This window comes from Myotis myotis, unplaced genomic scaffold (genome assembly GCF_014108235.1).
Source record: "Myotis myotis isolate mMyoMyo1 unplaced genomic scaffold, mMyoMyo1.p scaffold_m19_p_5, whole genome shotgun sequence".
Taxonomy (NCBI): Eukaryota; Metazoa; Chordata; class Mammalia; order Chiroptera; family Vespertilionidae; genus Myotis; species Myotis myotis.
Window position 1 is genome coordinate 65,978,680 of NW_023416357.1, and position 14,410 is coordinate 65,993,089.

Consider the following 14,410-nt stretch of genomic DNA (forward strand, 5'->3'; position numbering starts at 1 on the left):
GCACATGCCTGGGTGCGGGCTCGATCCCCAGTAGGGGATGTGCAGGAGGCAGCCGATCAATGATTCTCACCATTGATGTTTCTATATCTCTTTCCCTCCCCCTCCCTTTCTCTCTGAAATCAATTAAAATAAATAAATAAAAAGAATACCACAGAGTAATTTCTAATGGTCAGGAAGGAGTAAGAGAGAATTAAGTTTTGAGGTGTGTGGGAGTGCCCTGAAAAGGGAAATAAAAACCAGTGTAGAGCTAAAAGGGTTTTGGTTTAATTCTTCTTTGTATCCAGAGGCAGCTCTGCAAATCCCACCCTAATAGCCAGTGCCTGGCCCCTAATCTCATAAAACCCTCCAAAGGGAAAATGCATGGAAGGCAGAGCTGATTCGATCCCTTTTGATATCTGCCCTTGGGCCTACTTTGGGGGCTCTGAGAACACACGAATGAACACGAACCAGGGAAAGCATTCCAAAGCAGGCGAGCCAAACCAGTTACCTTACCGCTTGTATATTTATTGAACAAATGCTACTAAAATACATTGGGTACTTGTCATGAGTGCATCAGTAAAGATCACATTGTTACAAAAGCCTGCATTTCCAGCAGTACACAGCTGCAACTACATAAATGCCACAGACGCAGAATACTGTTCTTGCTCTATTTACACAGCTGATAGACCTATTCTAACAAAGGAGGGAGAAGGGAAATGCACGAGAACTCAGGCCAATGGGGGAGCAAGAGGAGAGCGAAGTGCAACGCATGCATCATCGATGGTGAGCAGTCAGAAGCGGAACAGTTCAGACAGAGCCTGCCCTGTCAAAGGAAGCGCTAAAGGACAGTTATATAAAAATCAAGGTGGGCTTTCAGACTGGCTAACGCAACAACATTCTGTGAGTAGATGGTATTTCTGATTTTTTTGTTTGTTTATCCATTCCATTGGGAGCAAGGACAAAAATGTAACATCTATACCTTGCTTATCAAAACGAGTGTTCTACCTTTTTTTTTTTTTTTTCCATTTTGCAAAGATACTTTTTCCAACCTAATATTTGGGAAAGGTGTAATTTCCCTATTTCCACTCAAATGCCAGGTTTTTTTGGATTTTTTAGAGGTCATTTATTAAAAAAGAGTTTTCCCTCCCCCCTCCCCCAAATATTCTTTCAAACAAAAAGAACCAAGAGAGACACCTAAAAACGCCTGTCCAATTATTGCTTTTCTTTCTCTAAGTTAGGCAGGCGAGGCTACCAAAAGGAAGAGATTTGGTAAGTAAATTACAGTTTTGTGATTGCTCCCACTACAGGGACTTCGGGTCCATGAGTACCAGCCAACGAGACGTGGTCTCTTACACTCTCTCTGGTAGCGTTCACTCAACCTACAATGCTGAAGAAGAAAGCCACACTGAAGACACAAGGAAAACAGGTCAATCCAGTCTAGAGAACAACATTCAGGGAAACAGAGTACCAACACCTTCTTAGAACATGGAAATAAAAAATAACTCCATCAGAGCTACCTCGCCAAGGAGCATGTTGAAAGTCCAAAATAGCACCATTCATCAGTGTCTCAGGTCCTGTGGCAGCATCTCGGTCACTTACCACAAGGAAACAATGAGTTTCAAACTACTTCTATACATCAAAAGAGTACATGGATAAAATATAGAGATATACAGACAATTGATGAACATAAACTACTAGGTTTGTTACATCTAAATGAAAAAAAAAAATGGGGACTCTCAGCCTCTGCAAGAAGCAGTCGGGAGCTGTATGAGTGACCAGGCAGGAGTGGACCGGTTGTGTGAGAGCAGTGGGAGTTTGAGTTGTGGAAGACGTCATCGTAGCGAACCAGGCCTGAAGGCCCACCTGTAAGGGTTGTAAACGTGGATTCACAGTGTGAAATTCTGAGCGTTTTCACTTGAGTCAGAATGATTAAAAACTGGTTTGATGATACCTATCTGTCCACTGTAAATTCTCTAAAGCAAGGCTCAGAGTCCCATAGTTTCTTCTTATATTTGATGATTTACACAGAAAAAAATCCCATATATGATACCATAACCTCATCAATACCCATACACCATACGTAATACAAATGGAGGTGTTATGATTAAAAAGAGTGGAGGTAACTGATGCTTGGGGAGTGGAGTTCATTGCTGCCACGTGGAGTCGGGGAGGCAGCCTCGGTCTCATCGTTCTTCTTGCGGTTCACTTCCTTTGGGACGGGAAGTCTTCCCTGAAAAGCAGGTGGGCCCAGACACAGGAACACACACAAAGAGAGACACACTTAGTCATATTTCTGAAACCATTTGGAAAATTTTGCCTTTTATCCTTGAACTCCAAATGTTTTGCAGAGTTTACACATTAAACACAGCTCACCTGAATGTAAATATTAGGTCTGTGGGGTATGAAGTAATTAAACACCAGCCGCCTTGGCTTCAGCAGAAACAAGTGCTTCTCTAACGGCTTTGCCCAGCCAAGTGGGAGGCAGCATTCCCCAAGAGTCAGGTTTCCAGGGACAGTTTCTAGTGTCAGGTAGGGCCTGACATGAAGCTGGGTGAGAGGTGCTCACAGCAGTATTGAAAAAAGGAGTTCGATGGCTGTGGTGGAATAGGGCAATCGTCTATTTTCTAATATATAATAAAAATATTCAAAAGCATATTACAGTATGCGCAAATGTAATTTATGTAAGGTCTATTCTATAAGCACTGGCACAATCCATGTGGGCCTTCTGGTTAGAATCAGAATGGGGACCAGAGGTGGGCGTGTTTGGGAGGAAACAGTGTGGGGTTCAGGGGGAAGGTGTTGCAGGAAAGACGAGGATAGCATGAAACCAAGAGCTGGCGAGAGAGAGTCAGTTAGTTGGGACTGACGGGGCTATTCTAAGTCTCTCATCATAATCCCGATGAGTGAGATTTTTGTGTTTCTAAGATAATCAAACCACAATGAGCACCAACGGGAAGGAGCTCTCCACAGCAACCAAACAACAAGAAGACAGGACAGTGAACCCCACTTGCCATTGGATGGTATAAAATAGAGGTCCTGCTCTCCCACAAATATACTGTATGTCCTGATCAGATATGAAAATAGTGATCTGACACATTTCTCCTTTAGACAAACTATTGATTACTGGAGTTTCTTTGGGAAAAATTACCCATTGTGGTTTAAAAGATCTTTCCCCCCCTTTTTTGCTCAGGTCACATGTTCTAACAGAACATTTATAATAAACTGATTTGACTGGATATAAGAACTTTTATTAAAGTGATAATCTTGCTTTGTGACTGTAAATGATCCCTTTTCAATTTCTTCTTAAGAATCCAGACATCAGGAACTTCCTAATAACTTGAAACTGAATCAATGTTTTCATCAGTCCCCGGGTGAACTAAATGTCACAAATAATTCAACTTGGAGAAGTCTTATTCACTGTATAGATTTTTCATACTAAACATCTGGTATGCCCATTTTTGTGTTTAAAAATCTCAGACCTTGAGAGTATACAACATTTTTAAGACGTATATCAAATCCACTCAGTATGTACTTTAATGTTTCTTTGAGTTGTGAAAATAATTTTAATCTTGAGATTTTGGCATGCAATCCCAAGATTTAAAAAGAAAAGAAGAGAAATCCACTGTAATCCTGATGCCTATTTTTTAAAATATATTTTTATTGATTTCAGAGAGGAAGGGAGAGGGAGAGATAGAAACATCAATGATAAGAGAGAATCATTGATTGGCTGCCACCCGCACCCCCTCCCCCCCCCCCACACACACACCATGGATCGAGCCCACAACCCAGGCATGTGCCCTTGACTGAAATCGAACCTGGGACCCTTCAGTCCACAGGTGGACACTCTATCCACTCAGCTAAACTTGCTAGGGCCTGGTGCCTTTAAAATAATATTTGTTCCTCCTTCCCAGCAACAGTTAGCATGCATGGTTTGAGATATGACAAACTTAGGTTTTAGACAAGTGAAGAATTCAATGGCTTCTTATTGTCACAGGCCAGGATGGAAGATCAAAAGTTCATAAACATTATTTCACTCAACTATCCTCAGTACATGACTGGGTTTCAAACTGCTAACTTCAGTTCAGAGTTACTCTGTTCAAAAGTGAATATATAGAACATTATTCTGTCTCTAGATAAGTCTCAGTCTTAGGTAACTAGCCTGTTACCTCCATGGAAAATACTTAACAAAACGAAATGAAGAGCTGAGTGGGATCTCGACAATTTGGGAAGATGTTATTTCCAGGAAAAAAAGAATGTGAAGATTATTTCAGATGGGAATCTACATTTTTACTAGTTTTCTCTCTTGTGAGGTTTCCAAACATTCATGTCTTCATTTATTATTCATGTTCTGAGTGCCCATTATGGCTTGAGTACTCTATTAGATTTTAAGCCTACAAAGATTAAAAGAGAGACAAAAACAGTCCCTGCCCATCCTGCCCTTAACTGAATTGCTGTGTGGGAGATGGCCAAGAACAACTGGACAATGGCAAGGCAATGGCATAGCCCATGCAGGGCTTATGCTACTGAAGCAGCCTGAGGGGCCATGACCCAACATATCTGTGGGGAGAGGAGCTTCTGGGGAGATAAAATTCTACCCATCTTCTCTTTGGAGGCCGGAATTTATTAGATTTTAATCATTACTTCCTCTCCTTCATTAAAAAAAGAGAAAAGAATCCAGTCTTCCTGCCCCCACTGAAGGAATTGTAGGCTTCTATAGAAAGGGAAGGAGGCATTTTGAAGGGAGGACACAGGCTGTCTTATTTCTCCATATGTCAGGCTGTATAAAAATTCAGGGAAAAATCATCATATCTTCTTCCATTGTCCAGCACATAGTGGTCCCTAGAGGATTGGGAACTGGAATAATCTAGAAGGCTAGAGGAGGGGAATGACGTGTCCGCTGGCACCCACAAACCAGAGAGTGCCCCTACCACTGACCTAACTCAGGTTGGATGCCTTCTATGATGACTGCCAGTACATGAATCTCCCAGTTACTCAATAATGTGACTTGGACCAAGTGAGTCAAGATTATTATTTTTTTTTATGATTATGCAGAGATATGCTTTTCCAGAAGGAAACTGCTGAAAATAGGATAAATATATTATGCTTAAGATACTATTCATATATTTAGAGAGGAAAGAAGTTAAAATTAACAGAAGACCTGAGTTGCAGGATCCACTGTGCCAACCCCTGAAGCATGCCTCATTATAGGCAAAGCCTGGGGCCTGGACTGGCCTAAGAGGAAGGGGAGGCACTATTGGCCTCATTGACAAACTTGCCTCCTGGTTGCTGTCACCAGTATCAAAGAGAAGGCCTCTGGATGCCTGCATGGGGCAGAAACTAATGACAAGACTACACTCTCTCTCGCTCCTTCCATTATCATGTTTCATCCTCAGCTGCTCAGGGGAATTTTGCCCTGAGCCGTCCTGATCAAGAATGTCTACAGTTACACTGCTGATGCTGGTGATGTGGTGGTGAGGTGGCGGGCTGTAGGTGTGTTCTAAGTGAAGCTCCAGTATTTTAGCTCACTACCACTCCGACTCTACAAGATCAGCACAAGTCTAGCTCAGACAGGGCCCAAATCATGTTGCTCATCTACTTTCCTGCCAATGATTTAAACTTTGACCTTCAGAAATTCTCTGAAAAATTAAAAGTGATTTAGAAGTGCTTTCTTTCAGTGCAAACTGCTGGTTGACTTAATCTCTTCAAATTCTGGCTGCCAGTAAAAGGTAGAGAATTGCTGAAACGGTGTAGTGTAAATAAGAGAGCTTTTCAAATTTGAAATATCAGTAATAGCTGGGTAGCCCTCATCGTTGGTCAATTACACATATAAAACTTTTAAATGTTAATTTTTATTTTGAATGGACTCTGTTTTTCTTTATTGGTTGCAAACTCATCAGGTCAGTGGTAAAAAGTTACAATCCTCTTGCTTAAGAAGTGATATTTACCCTAACAGGCATAGTCCAGAGGTATCTAGAGTAAAAACTGGTAAATGGTTTTTAAATGTTTGTGTTGGATTTTTTTTTTTCCCCCAGAAATGGGGCTAAAATCTAAAATGTACATTTTACAATTTTTTTTAAGGCAGAGAATTGTCACATCTAAGATGTAAGCACAATGAAAGCATTTTACAGAACATATTTTAGGCCTAAAAATTAAAAGAAAGAAATATAACAACTTTTTTTAATGTGCTTTCTGTTTTGTTTCCCAGGTAATCTTATCAAACATTATTGATAAGACAAAATTGTCATTATTACCAGACAAAACTGTCATCATCTTTTCCTTTTAAGATATCTTTTAGTTTGAGCATTATATTTGACTTTACCCAGGAATGAAACAAATTAAAAAATCTGTAAAATGTACATTGATTCCATGATTATTAATTGAAAATTTGCTTTGGGCTTGTCAAGAAAGGAAGGTAATAGTGAAATTTAAGAGTCACAGGAATTTAGGATATGATTTTTTTTAGGATACATTATTTCTAAGGTCATAATAGTATCAGATAAGTGAATTATTATATTGGATATTAAAATGAAAAATGAATAAATCTGATTTTTTTTAAAAAAATTGTTTCTACATTTTAAAATATTAACAAAATAGCAGCTTAAGGATCTTACCTTAGGAAGCCTTCCCTCCATTTCCTCATTTGGAAATGGTTCTCGGCTGACCCAGACAGCAAGCTCTGGGTAATAAACCTGTAGGAGACATAAGAGCACACACATTTAGATTAAGAACGGGATCCACTTTGAAACCACCAGTGATCAGCTTAATGAGCTCAACCCTTCTCAAGGATCACTTACTTCCCCATTGCAACTTTAAAGTGCGGGGGAAGCCCATCACCTCGTTCAGACTGTTAGTGTGCTTCTGCATGTTTGCTGCACTCAGGAGAGTTTTAGCTCCATGTCTTGCAAGGCTAGGTCCAGTAGAGCAGATATCGATCACTGTTATCTTAGCACACCAAGTGGCAGCTTCGTGGCTCGACTGGCTGAGCAAACTAAGGCACTGGGGCGACCTAACTTTCAACACAACCTATGATAAGAATCCCTACAAAGCCCCATGTTTATGAGATAATGTGCCATGCACCCATCACACACTGTTAGGGGTTATCCTGATCATTTTTTAGAAGGAGGAAAGGAAGAAGCAGCCTGCATTCTCCCAGGCTCATGTAGCCACTACCAACACACTGCCCAGCTGCCTGAAAATAGCCAAGTGTCTGAGCCAGGGGCAGGGAGATGGGCAACATCCCCACGAATGATACAGAGAATACTAGTTGATGAATTTGGGGGCTGGGGGCAGGGGTGGGATGAGGTGGAGAGAGTGAATCGTACTGAGTAACTCTTCTTTAAATACATGTACAAGGATTATTATCATAAGAAGTTTGCTGACCAGCTGTTCTCCGTCTCTAGTAAAGACAGGAGTCAGGGATTAGGACTTAAATTACAACAACCGATTTAGGTCAGCTGTAAGAAAGAACTTAGCAGAGGAAAAAAATGTGAAACCTACTTTAAGAAATTTAGAAACAGAATTTAACAACGCAACTCAGAGCTAATTCACATTTGATATAGGCCCTTCTTGAAGGGAGGGAACTAGATAAGATTTCCTCCAGGTCTGATTCTCTAAATGCTGTACATAAGCCTCACATTTAATAAATAATATTAAGAATCACATCGCATCAATAGGTTAACAAACAGACTCACGTGCAGTTTTTGTTTTTGAAAGCACCAAGGGTGGCAGCCTAATCACTGGGCGAACTGTGAAGTTTTCAATGTCCCAGTCAACCCATGTGTGTGGCGGTCTGAGGTAGGACAGTGGATGGCTGTGTTGGTTCCTTGGGATAGTCTAACAGTAACTGATCTACCCCAGTCACTTTTATGGCACATCCCAGTTCACAAAGCAATTTGGCATACATTAACTAATTCATCCTGACAATAAGCCTGGGAATAGGTCTTATCATTACAGAGATGAGAACATTGAAATTCAAAAGGTCGCCGATTTGCCCAAAGCCACACAGTCAATGTAGGGTAGGACTTACACTCAAACCTGGTTTCCAGATTCTGAACTTCCGTTCTTCCCACTATCCCGATGCTCTTGAATTACCCCAGAATGCAGATTGCCTGCCACCTCTCTTTGAAGAATCACACCGTCCACAGCCAACACATACATTTCGGTCTTAAATATCTGAGAGCTCATCCTGTAAGAACTGGACCTATTTTCTGACTTTGCACTGGGTCTGCTTTCCGGGCCATGTGTTTTCCCCCAAACCCAACCTCCGCCTCTCGCTCAGCTTTCGAGTCTTTGACCAGCTCCTTCTGGGAGAAATCTACCCTCTGCCTTGTTTGGAACAGAGAGCCACCCTGATATGACCTTTAATCAGGAATGGGGGAAGAAAACATGCTTTTTTTAAGGCTTAAAACAAGGTCACGGCACACAAAATCCCAGTTTGGGCTGAATTTTAGAAGACCTTAGTTAGGGTCAAACGTCAGTTCACTCATTACAAATTGGAAAAAAAAAATTATTACATTTCTACATTACTACTTTTAAAAGCATGCTTTAAGTACCACTGAAAACATTACACATATTAATGAGTAATAAAGTCTCATTGCAAACCAAACATGTTGATAAAAATACATGTCAAAATTCAGTAGGCACATGGATGCAATGACAAGCCAATCTAGTAAATGTTATGTCTGTGTTCTTGTGATTTTCCGTAATATTCTACTTAAGCAAAAGCACACTGCTTTAGCATTTAACGTCTAAGTTCAAAGCCTCAATACTAAAGTCACCCAAGTTTGATTTGTAGGGAAAAAATAATTGGCCTCTCAGACATTTATTATACTTATTCTTACAATTTATTTTTCCAAAAACTTTCCTTTTTTAAAAGAAAAACAGTCAGTGATTTGTTTGGCCAAAGAATTCAGGAACACCAGTATTTGATAGCAAAACCTGCGACTGAGCAAACTTTCCCACCTACCTCAAATTTGTTCTTTTGAAACATATTAATTTAGCTACAGATTTTCCAAGGGCATTTCTAATTAGGCATTTTTTAGTGTTTGAATCAAAAAGTAATCTTTGCATTATTTAGGAAAAATAAGCATCACTTCGGCCTTGCGGTAAATTCTTTGTCTCCTTCAGAATCAGAACCTTAAGCCCAAAGGGATAGAGGGTCTGTTTGTTACCTTCTGAAAACCTGCTTGCCTAATCTCTCTAAGAACTAAGCATATCCTTGGACATGGTATCTAAAGGAGACACTAAACTTCCTTTTTAGATTTAAGGGAAAAGGTGGTAGATTATTGGAAATATATGTCCCTTACATTACAGCTTTGTTCTTTCTTATACCAGTGGTGTGTTGAAACTTTAAAATGAAGGACTTTAGAGGAAAGACAATATGACAATTACTACCCTTGCTCTCAAATAATTCAAAATACCTTTGTCATGCATGCATTCACCATGAGTTTGTGAATCACCTTCAATGTTGGGCACTGCTGGATTCTGGGGATTGGGAAAAGAGAATATAGTTCTTGCCTTCTAGTTCAAATAGCCAGCAGAGGTGACAGACCTTCTGAAAGATTATTTGAAAAGCATGTACTATGGGCTGAATTGCGTCCTCCCAAACCCCAAATTCAAATGTGGAAGTCCTAACCCCAGGTACTTCAGAATGTGACTATATTTGGAGATAGAGTTTTTAAAGAGGTTGTTATGGGGGGCCTTATCCAATGACTGTCCTCATAAAGGAGAGAATGACACACAGACACACACAGAGGGAAGGTGATGTGAAGACACAGGGAGAAAAGGACCATCTACAGGACAAGTCTCAGAAGAAATGAACCCTGCCAACACCTTCATCTCAGACTTCCAGACTCTAGAATAGTGAGAAAATAAACTTCTGCTTAGCCATCTAGTCTGCGGTGCTTTGTTTTGACAGCCCTAGCAAACTCCTAAGTGCTTTAAGGGCAATTTTAGTATAGGTCATATCAAATGTAATAGCTGTTGGAACATGTATCAATAGACTAAAAACAAACAAACACAACCAATATGTTTAGCAAAACATAGTGTCAACAGAAGAAATGTGGGTGGCAGTGAGCAGATCTGGAAGCGACTCCTTAGACTGCAACTCCACTGGCTGCCGTGTCCTGTGTTTTTACCTAGTTCAGAATATGAGGAGCTGACAAGGACCCTGTGATAGAGGCTGCTGAGTACTGATAGCACGTGGGTCAGAAACACAGAGATAAGTTGATCTATCTTTCTGGAGTCCTTCTGTTCTTGCTGGACCCTAAAGCTGTTGGTTCTTCTTGGTACTAGTCAACTGATGCTCTGAAGGTGGACATATGGCTTAAACCATATTCCATTCATTTTGTTTTCTGGATTCAAATTTGTATTTTTTCATGAAGAGCAATTAAACTAACTTTTTTCTTTTTTTAACTTCACTAAACTCTCTCTCTCTTTATGGTGGTGGCGTGCGTCTCAGAAATGTAAGTCATCTGGGGAATCCACACGGGAATACCTCAAAACTGTTGTTTTATTAAATAAGTAAGCCAAAGTGTGCCTTGATTTTCACAAGAGAAGTGTCCTTTTCAAAGTGTCTCCCATACAGAGATAAGCAATTGTTTGTTCTTGCTCAAGTAAAATCCTCAAAACCCTCTAGAACAGCAATTATCAAGCGGTGTGCCACAAGAATTTTTAAAACATGCAATGCCTGACTGTTTAGTCAGGGGCACTGACCTCCTTTCTCTTAGACTGTCAAATAAAAAAAACAGCCAACACAACCATAGCCGTCTGGTGTGAATGAATCAAAATTATACCTATTTTTTGTCAGATCTGCACAAAATACATTTTTTGGTGTGCTGCAGAATTTAGTAATCAGATTTTGTGTGCCATGAGATGAAAAAGGTTGAAAATTGTCCTTCTATAAGGACAGTCTCCTAGAAGACTGTCCTTATAGAAGAAATCAGAGAAGCAAGCTATACCCTCACAATTAAGAAAACATTGTGAAAACATAGAGGGGAAGGAAAATTTTGTTGTTTTAAATTGCAGAACATGCAAAGGTTTTGCTTTAAATTATGGGAAAGGTTGAGTGTTTATGATTGTCACTAAATATATTAGTTAATGCACCTTTTTCTACAATGCTACATTTATGTCACTAATGACTACGTTTAAAAACAACAGAAATGACATGAAAAAAACCACATGATTTTAAATACACTAAGCATGATAGATATGTATTTAAATATCCATGAGCCATTCTTAGGTAAAAGCAATTTTTTTGCTTTCAAGTATACTGAACATATTAAACCCACAATATATTTAGATATAGTTTAATGGTGAAAATTTACTATTTCTTACTGATTCTCTTAAATGTATTTGATGGCTGGGTACTTAAATTTCCACTGTGTGTCACGGCATACAAGTTGAGAACACAATGCTCACGGTTTTTGCCTTTTTAAGTCTTTTAAGGCTTGTTTTACTCTCTGGATGATGCAACATAAAAAAAATAACTTCATTTTATAAGACTATAAGGAAATTGGGTGACAATGATCATGACTTGGTAGCCCAATTAGAAAAATAAAACGTGGAGAGAATCAGAGAGCACTCCTGCTAGGTCCTAAAAAAACAACCCACAAATTATATCACCCTTTAAATTATTTTTTAATCTCTTTTAAGCTTTTCATTTCAAAACTTGCTATTTATTTTCCAATAGCATGGTCCACATATAGAATCAATCTAATTGTCTCTACTGAATGTAAAATTTGAATGATACCTATACCCCATTTTTACATTTGTATTCTCCTCTACTTACTGTCTTTATCACTATTCCTTTGGGGAGACTGCTACAGGAGATGGATCCCAAGGGTAGTTTCATAGCTTTATTCAGAGCTTAAATACATCACACACATATATGTTGCTTACTTAGTTGGTTAACTTGCTGTCTCAGAAGCCTGCTAAGAAGATGTTGCATGGCTTGATTGTTAATGACCATAATTATATTTTTTCTCCTTGAAGAAGGTCTATGTGCTCAAAAGAATGCACACACATGGCCCTTTTATGTCTTAACAAAGATAGGTGCCCACCCCCTGTAATTAGGAAAGCGGACTGGGGCAGCAGGTGTCCAACCTGCATAATTAATTCTTTGAGCAGCAAAGGAGTATATTTCATAATCTCTCTGCCAATTAAACAGTGTGTGTGTGTATCTGCATGTGTACATGCTCTATTCTGCCTAATTGCCTCAGAGGTTGTGGAACCTAGTACTGCAATACAAGGGGAAATTACGTGCACACACGCACACTTCATTTCTGCAAATATCCTTTGAAGTGGCGCTCTTAGGAATCTCCCTCAAAAGCCACTCAGCGCCCAGGTGTTACTGGTCATGTGAGAGGGCAGGATGTAAACTGAAACCATAAATGAGTTACAGGGATCATTTTCTCTGAACAGCATTGCATCAACGATTAGATGGTGCCAAAAGATGATGCACTGTCTCTCTGGAGACCAGACTTAGAGAACTGCCTAACCCTGTGCGCGCTGCTTGAAGATGAAGCACAAGGTGGAGGAAATGCATTGCAACCAGAAGACAAAGGACAAACAGGCAGAACACTGAGCCATTCTGGACAGTTCTGAAAAGCAAAGTCAAAGTATTACTTGGTGCCCACGTTGGCAAACATTCTGGTATGGGAACTAAGTGAAACATGCGGAGACATAAATACACACAGGCACACAGGCGTGCACACACACACACACACACACACACACACACACAGGAGCTGGCTGTGGTGACAATGGGTAATTACAGAGAAAGCATTACAAAACATTCTCAGCCATAAATGTCCTCTTGCCAGAAGGGACAGGAAGGCCGTTTAGAGCAGTGCTCAATTACAACATGTGCTGACATTCCCCGCTTTTCCAGGGCCTGACAAGCTCTCAACCAGGAGAAATGGGGGGAGGGAGACAACACGGCTCAAGGAGGAAGATGGTGTTCGCTCACAGATTGGTTAAGCCCATTGGCATGAGCTTGGCTTTGGGTACAGATGTCCAGTACGGGCACAGAAAATATCCCCATTTTAAAAAATATTGCACAGCAGGTTATGTTACTGTCCAACATTACATGTCTGAGGTGGGTGTCTGAAACAAGCTGTGTAAACTTAAAGAGTGGAATCCTCTAAACTCAGGCTGCTTGTGGGAAGCCACGTGGAGAGGCCACTGGTGAATTTGTGGGAACCAGACAGCTGCAGGACTTTATTTCTAAATTTCAACAAAGCAGAGAAAGGAAAAGGAAACCTCCTGGCAACAAAACGAAAGTGTTTACATGTGAAATTAATTGTCAGCACAAAGCGCTTTCAGAGTCACTCTGTTCCACAATGTAATATTCGGCTTGTTTGGCTGCTGAGTCTTTTAAAATTTGATTTCTAAGAATAATAGCAAAGACTTTCAAGAAAAGCAATGAATCAAGTCGGGAGCAAGCCACAGAAGGTTAACAACATTACTCAACTTTGCTTATTCACCACTATTTAAAACAGTTCGTTGGGTGAGTTTGGGGGCTTTGATGGTGTGTGGATCAGGGCAGGGTGCAGCAGCCACCGGGTAATTTGAGCGTGGTGAACAGGTTAGCAGCAAGCATCTGTGTTGAGCAAACATTTTCTCTCATCCCAGCCTCATTCCTTTCCAAGAGGAACGTGCTTAGCACAAAGCAATCCACCTAAAGACTCCATAAATCCAAAAAAGGGAGTTACTGATCGAGGAATTCTCAGATTTCTGCCAAGACTCCCTCCCCTGGGCTAGAGGTCAGCCGGGTACAGTAACAGAGCCAAACTGTGGACTGGACTCCAGGAATCAAGTTCACACTTCAAATCCGGACTTTTCATGGGTGACTTTTTCTTTTCAGTGATGAAGACAAAACAAAGCACAAAGAGCTGATAAGAGCCCAAAGCAAACCAGAAGCAAAAGTACAAGAATAAGGCTTGGAAGCCAATCTCATAAGGGATATCTAAGAAGAGATTTTTTTAAACAAAGCGGAAAAAAAAAATACAGCAACTGTTTAAAGCCCTGGGTTGAGATTAAGCAGTTTGTGAATGAACAATAAAAAGTAAACGGCACAAAACAAGATATTTGCTCTTTTCAGCTGGAAAAAAAATACTGGCCTTTGTTAACTAGCAGGGAAATAAAGAAAAAAGGGCCCCCTTAAGCATTTAAGCAGAGCATAAGCTTTTCCTGCCTTTATGACCTCAACAAATATGTTAATGAAATCTCCTACCTCCCTGGAGTGAAACCAGAGTAAATATTTACTTAACACATCTGAGTTCTAAGTCTGGACCACCCTACTCCCTTATATAAATTGGTTTTCATTTGTAATCAAGAATTTAAAAACACTACATTTTGTAATTTTTTCCTACCTTTAAGATAAAAGGAGGAAAGGAAAGGAAGAAAAACTCTCTATTGTGCCCTCATACAA

The 14,410-nt window shown here is 40.1% G+C and overlaps 1 protein-coding gene across 3 annotated transcripts in view; it reads right to left on the reverse strand.

Moving 5' to 3' along the window:
- Positions 1-958: 958 nt before the first annotated feature.
- Positions 959-14,410, reverse strand: part of LOC118656504 (neuronal regeneration related protein) — a 28,286-nt gene continuing 14,834 nt past the window's right edge. For all 3 annotated transcript variants that reach the window (XM_036309978.1, XM_036309977.1, XM_036309976.1), the window contains exons 4-5: positions 6,591-6,668; positions 959-2,209 (exon numbers count right to left, since the gene is read on the reverse strand). In XM_036309978.1, coding sequence (XP_036165871.1) covers positions 2,084-2,209; positions 6,591-6,668 — 204 coding nt within the window. In that variant the 3' untranslated portion in view covers positions 959-2,083. The remainder of the gene's footprint in view (positions 2,210-6,590; positions 6,669-14,410) is intronic.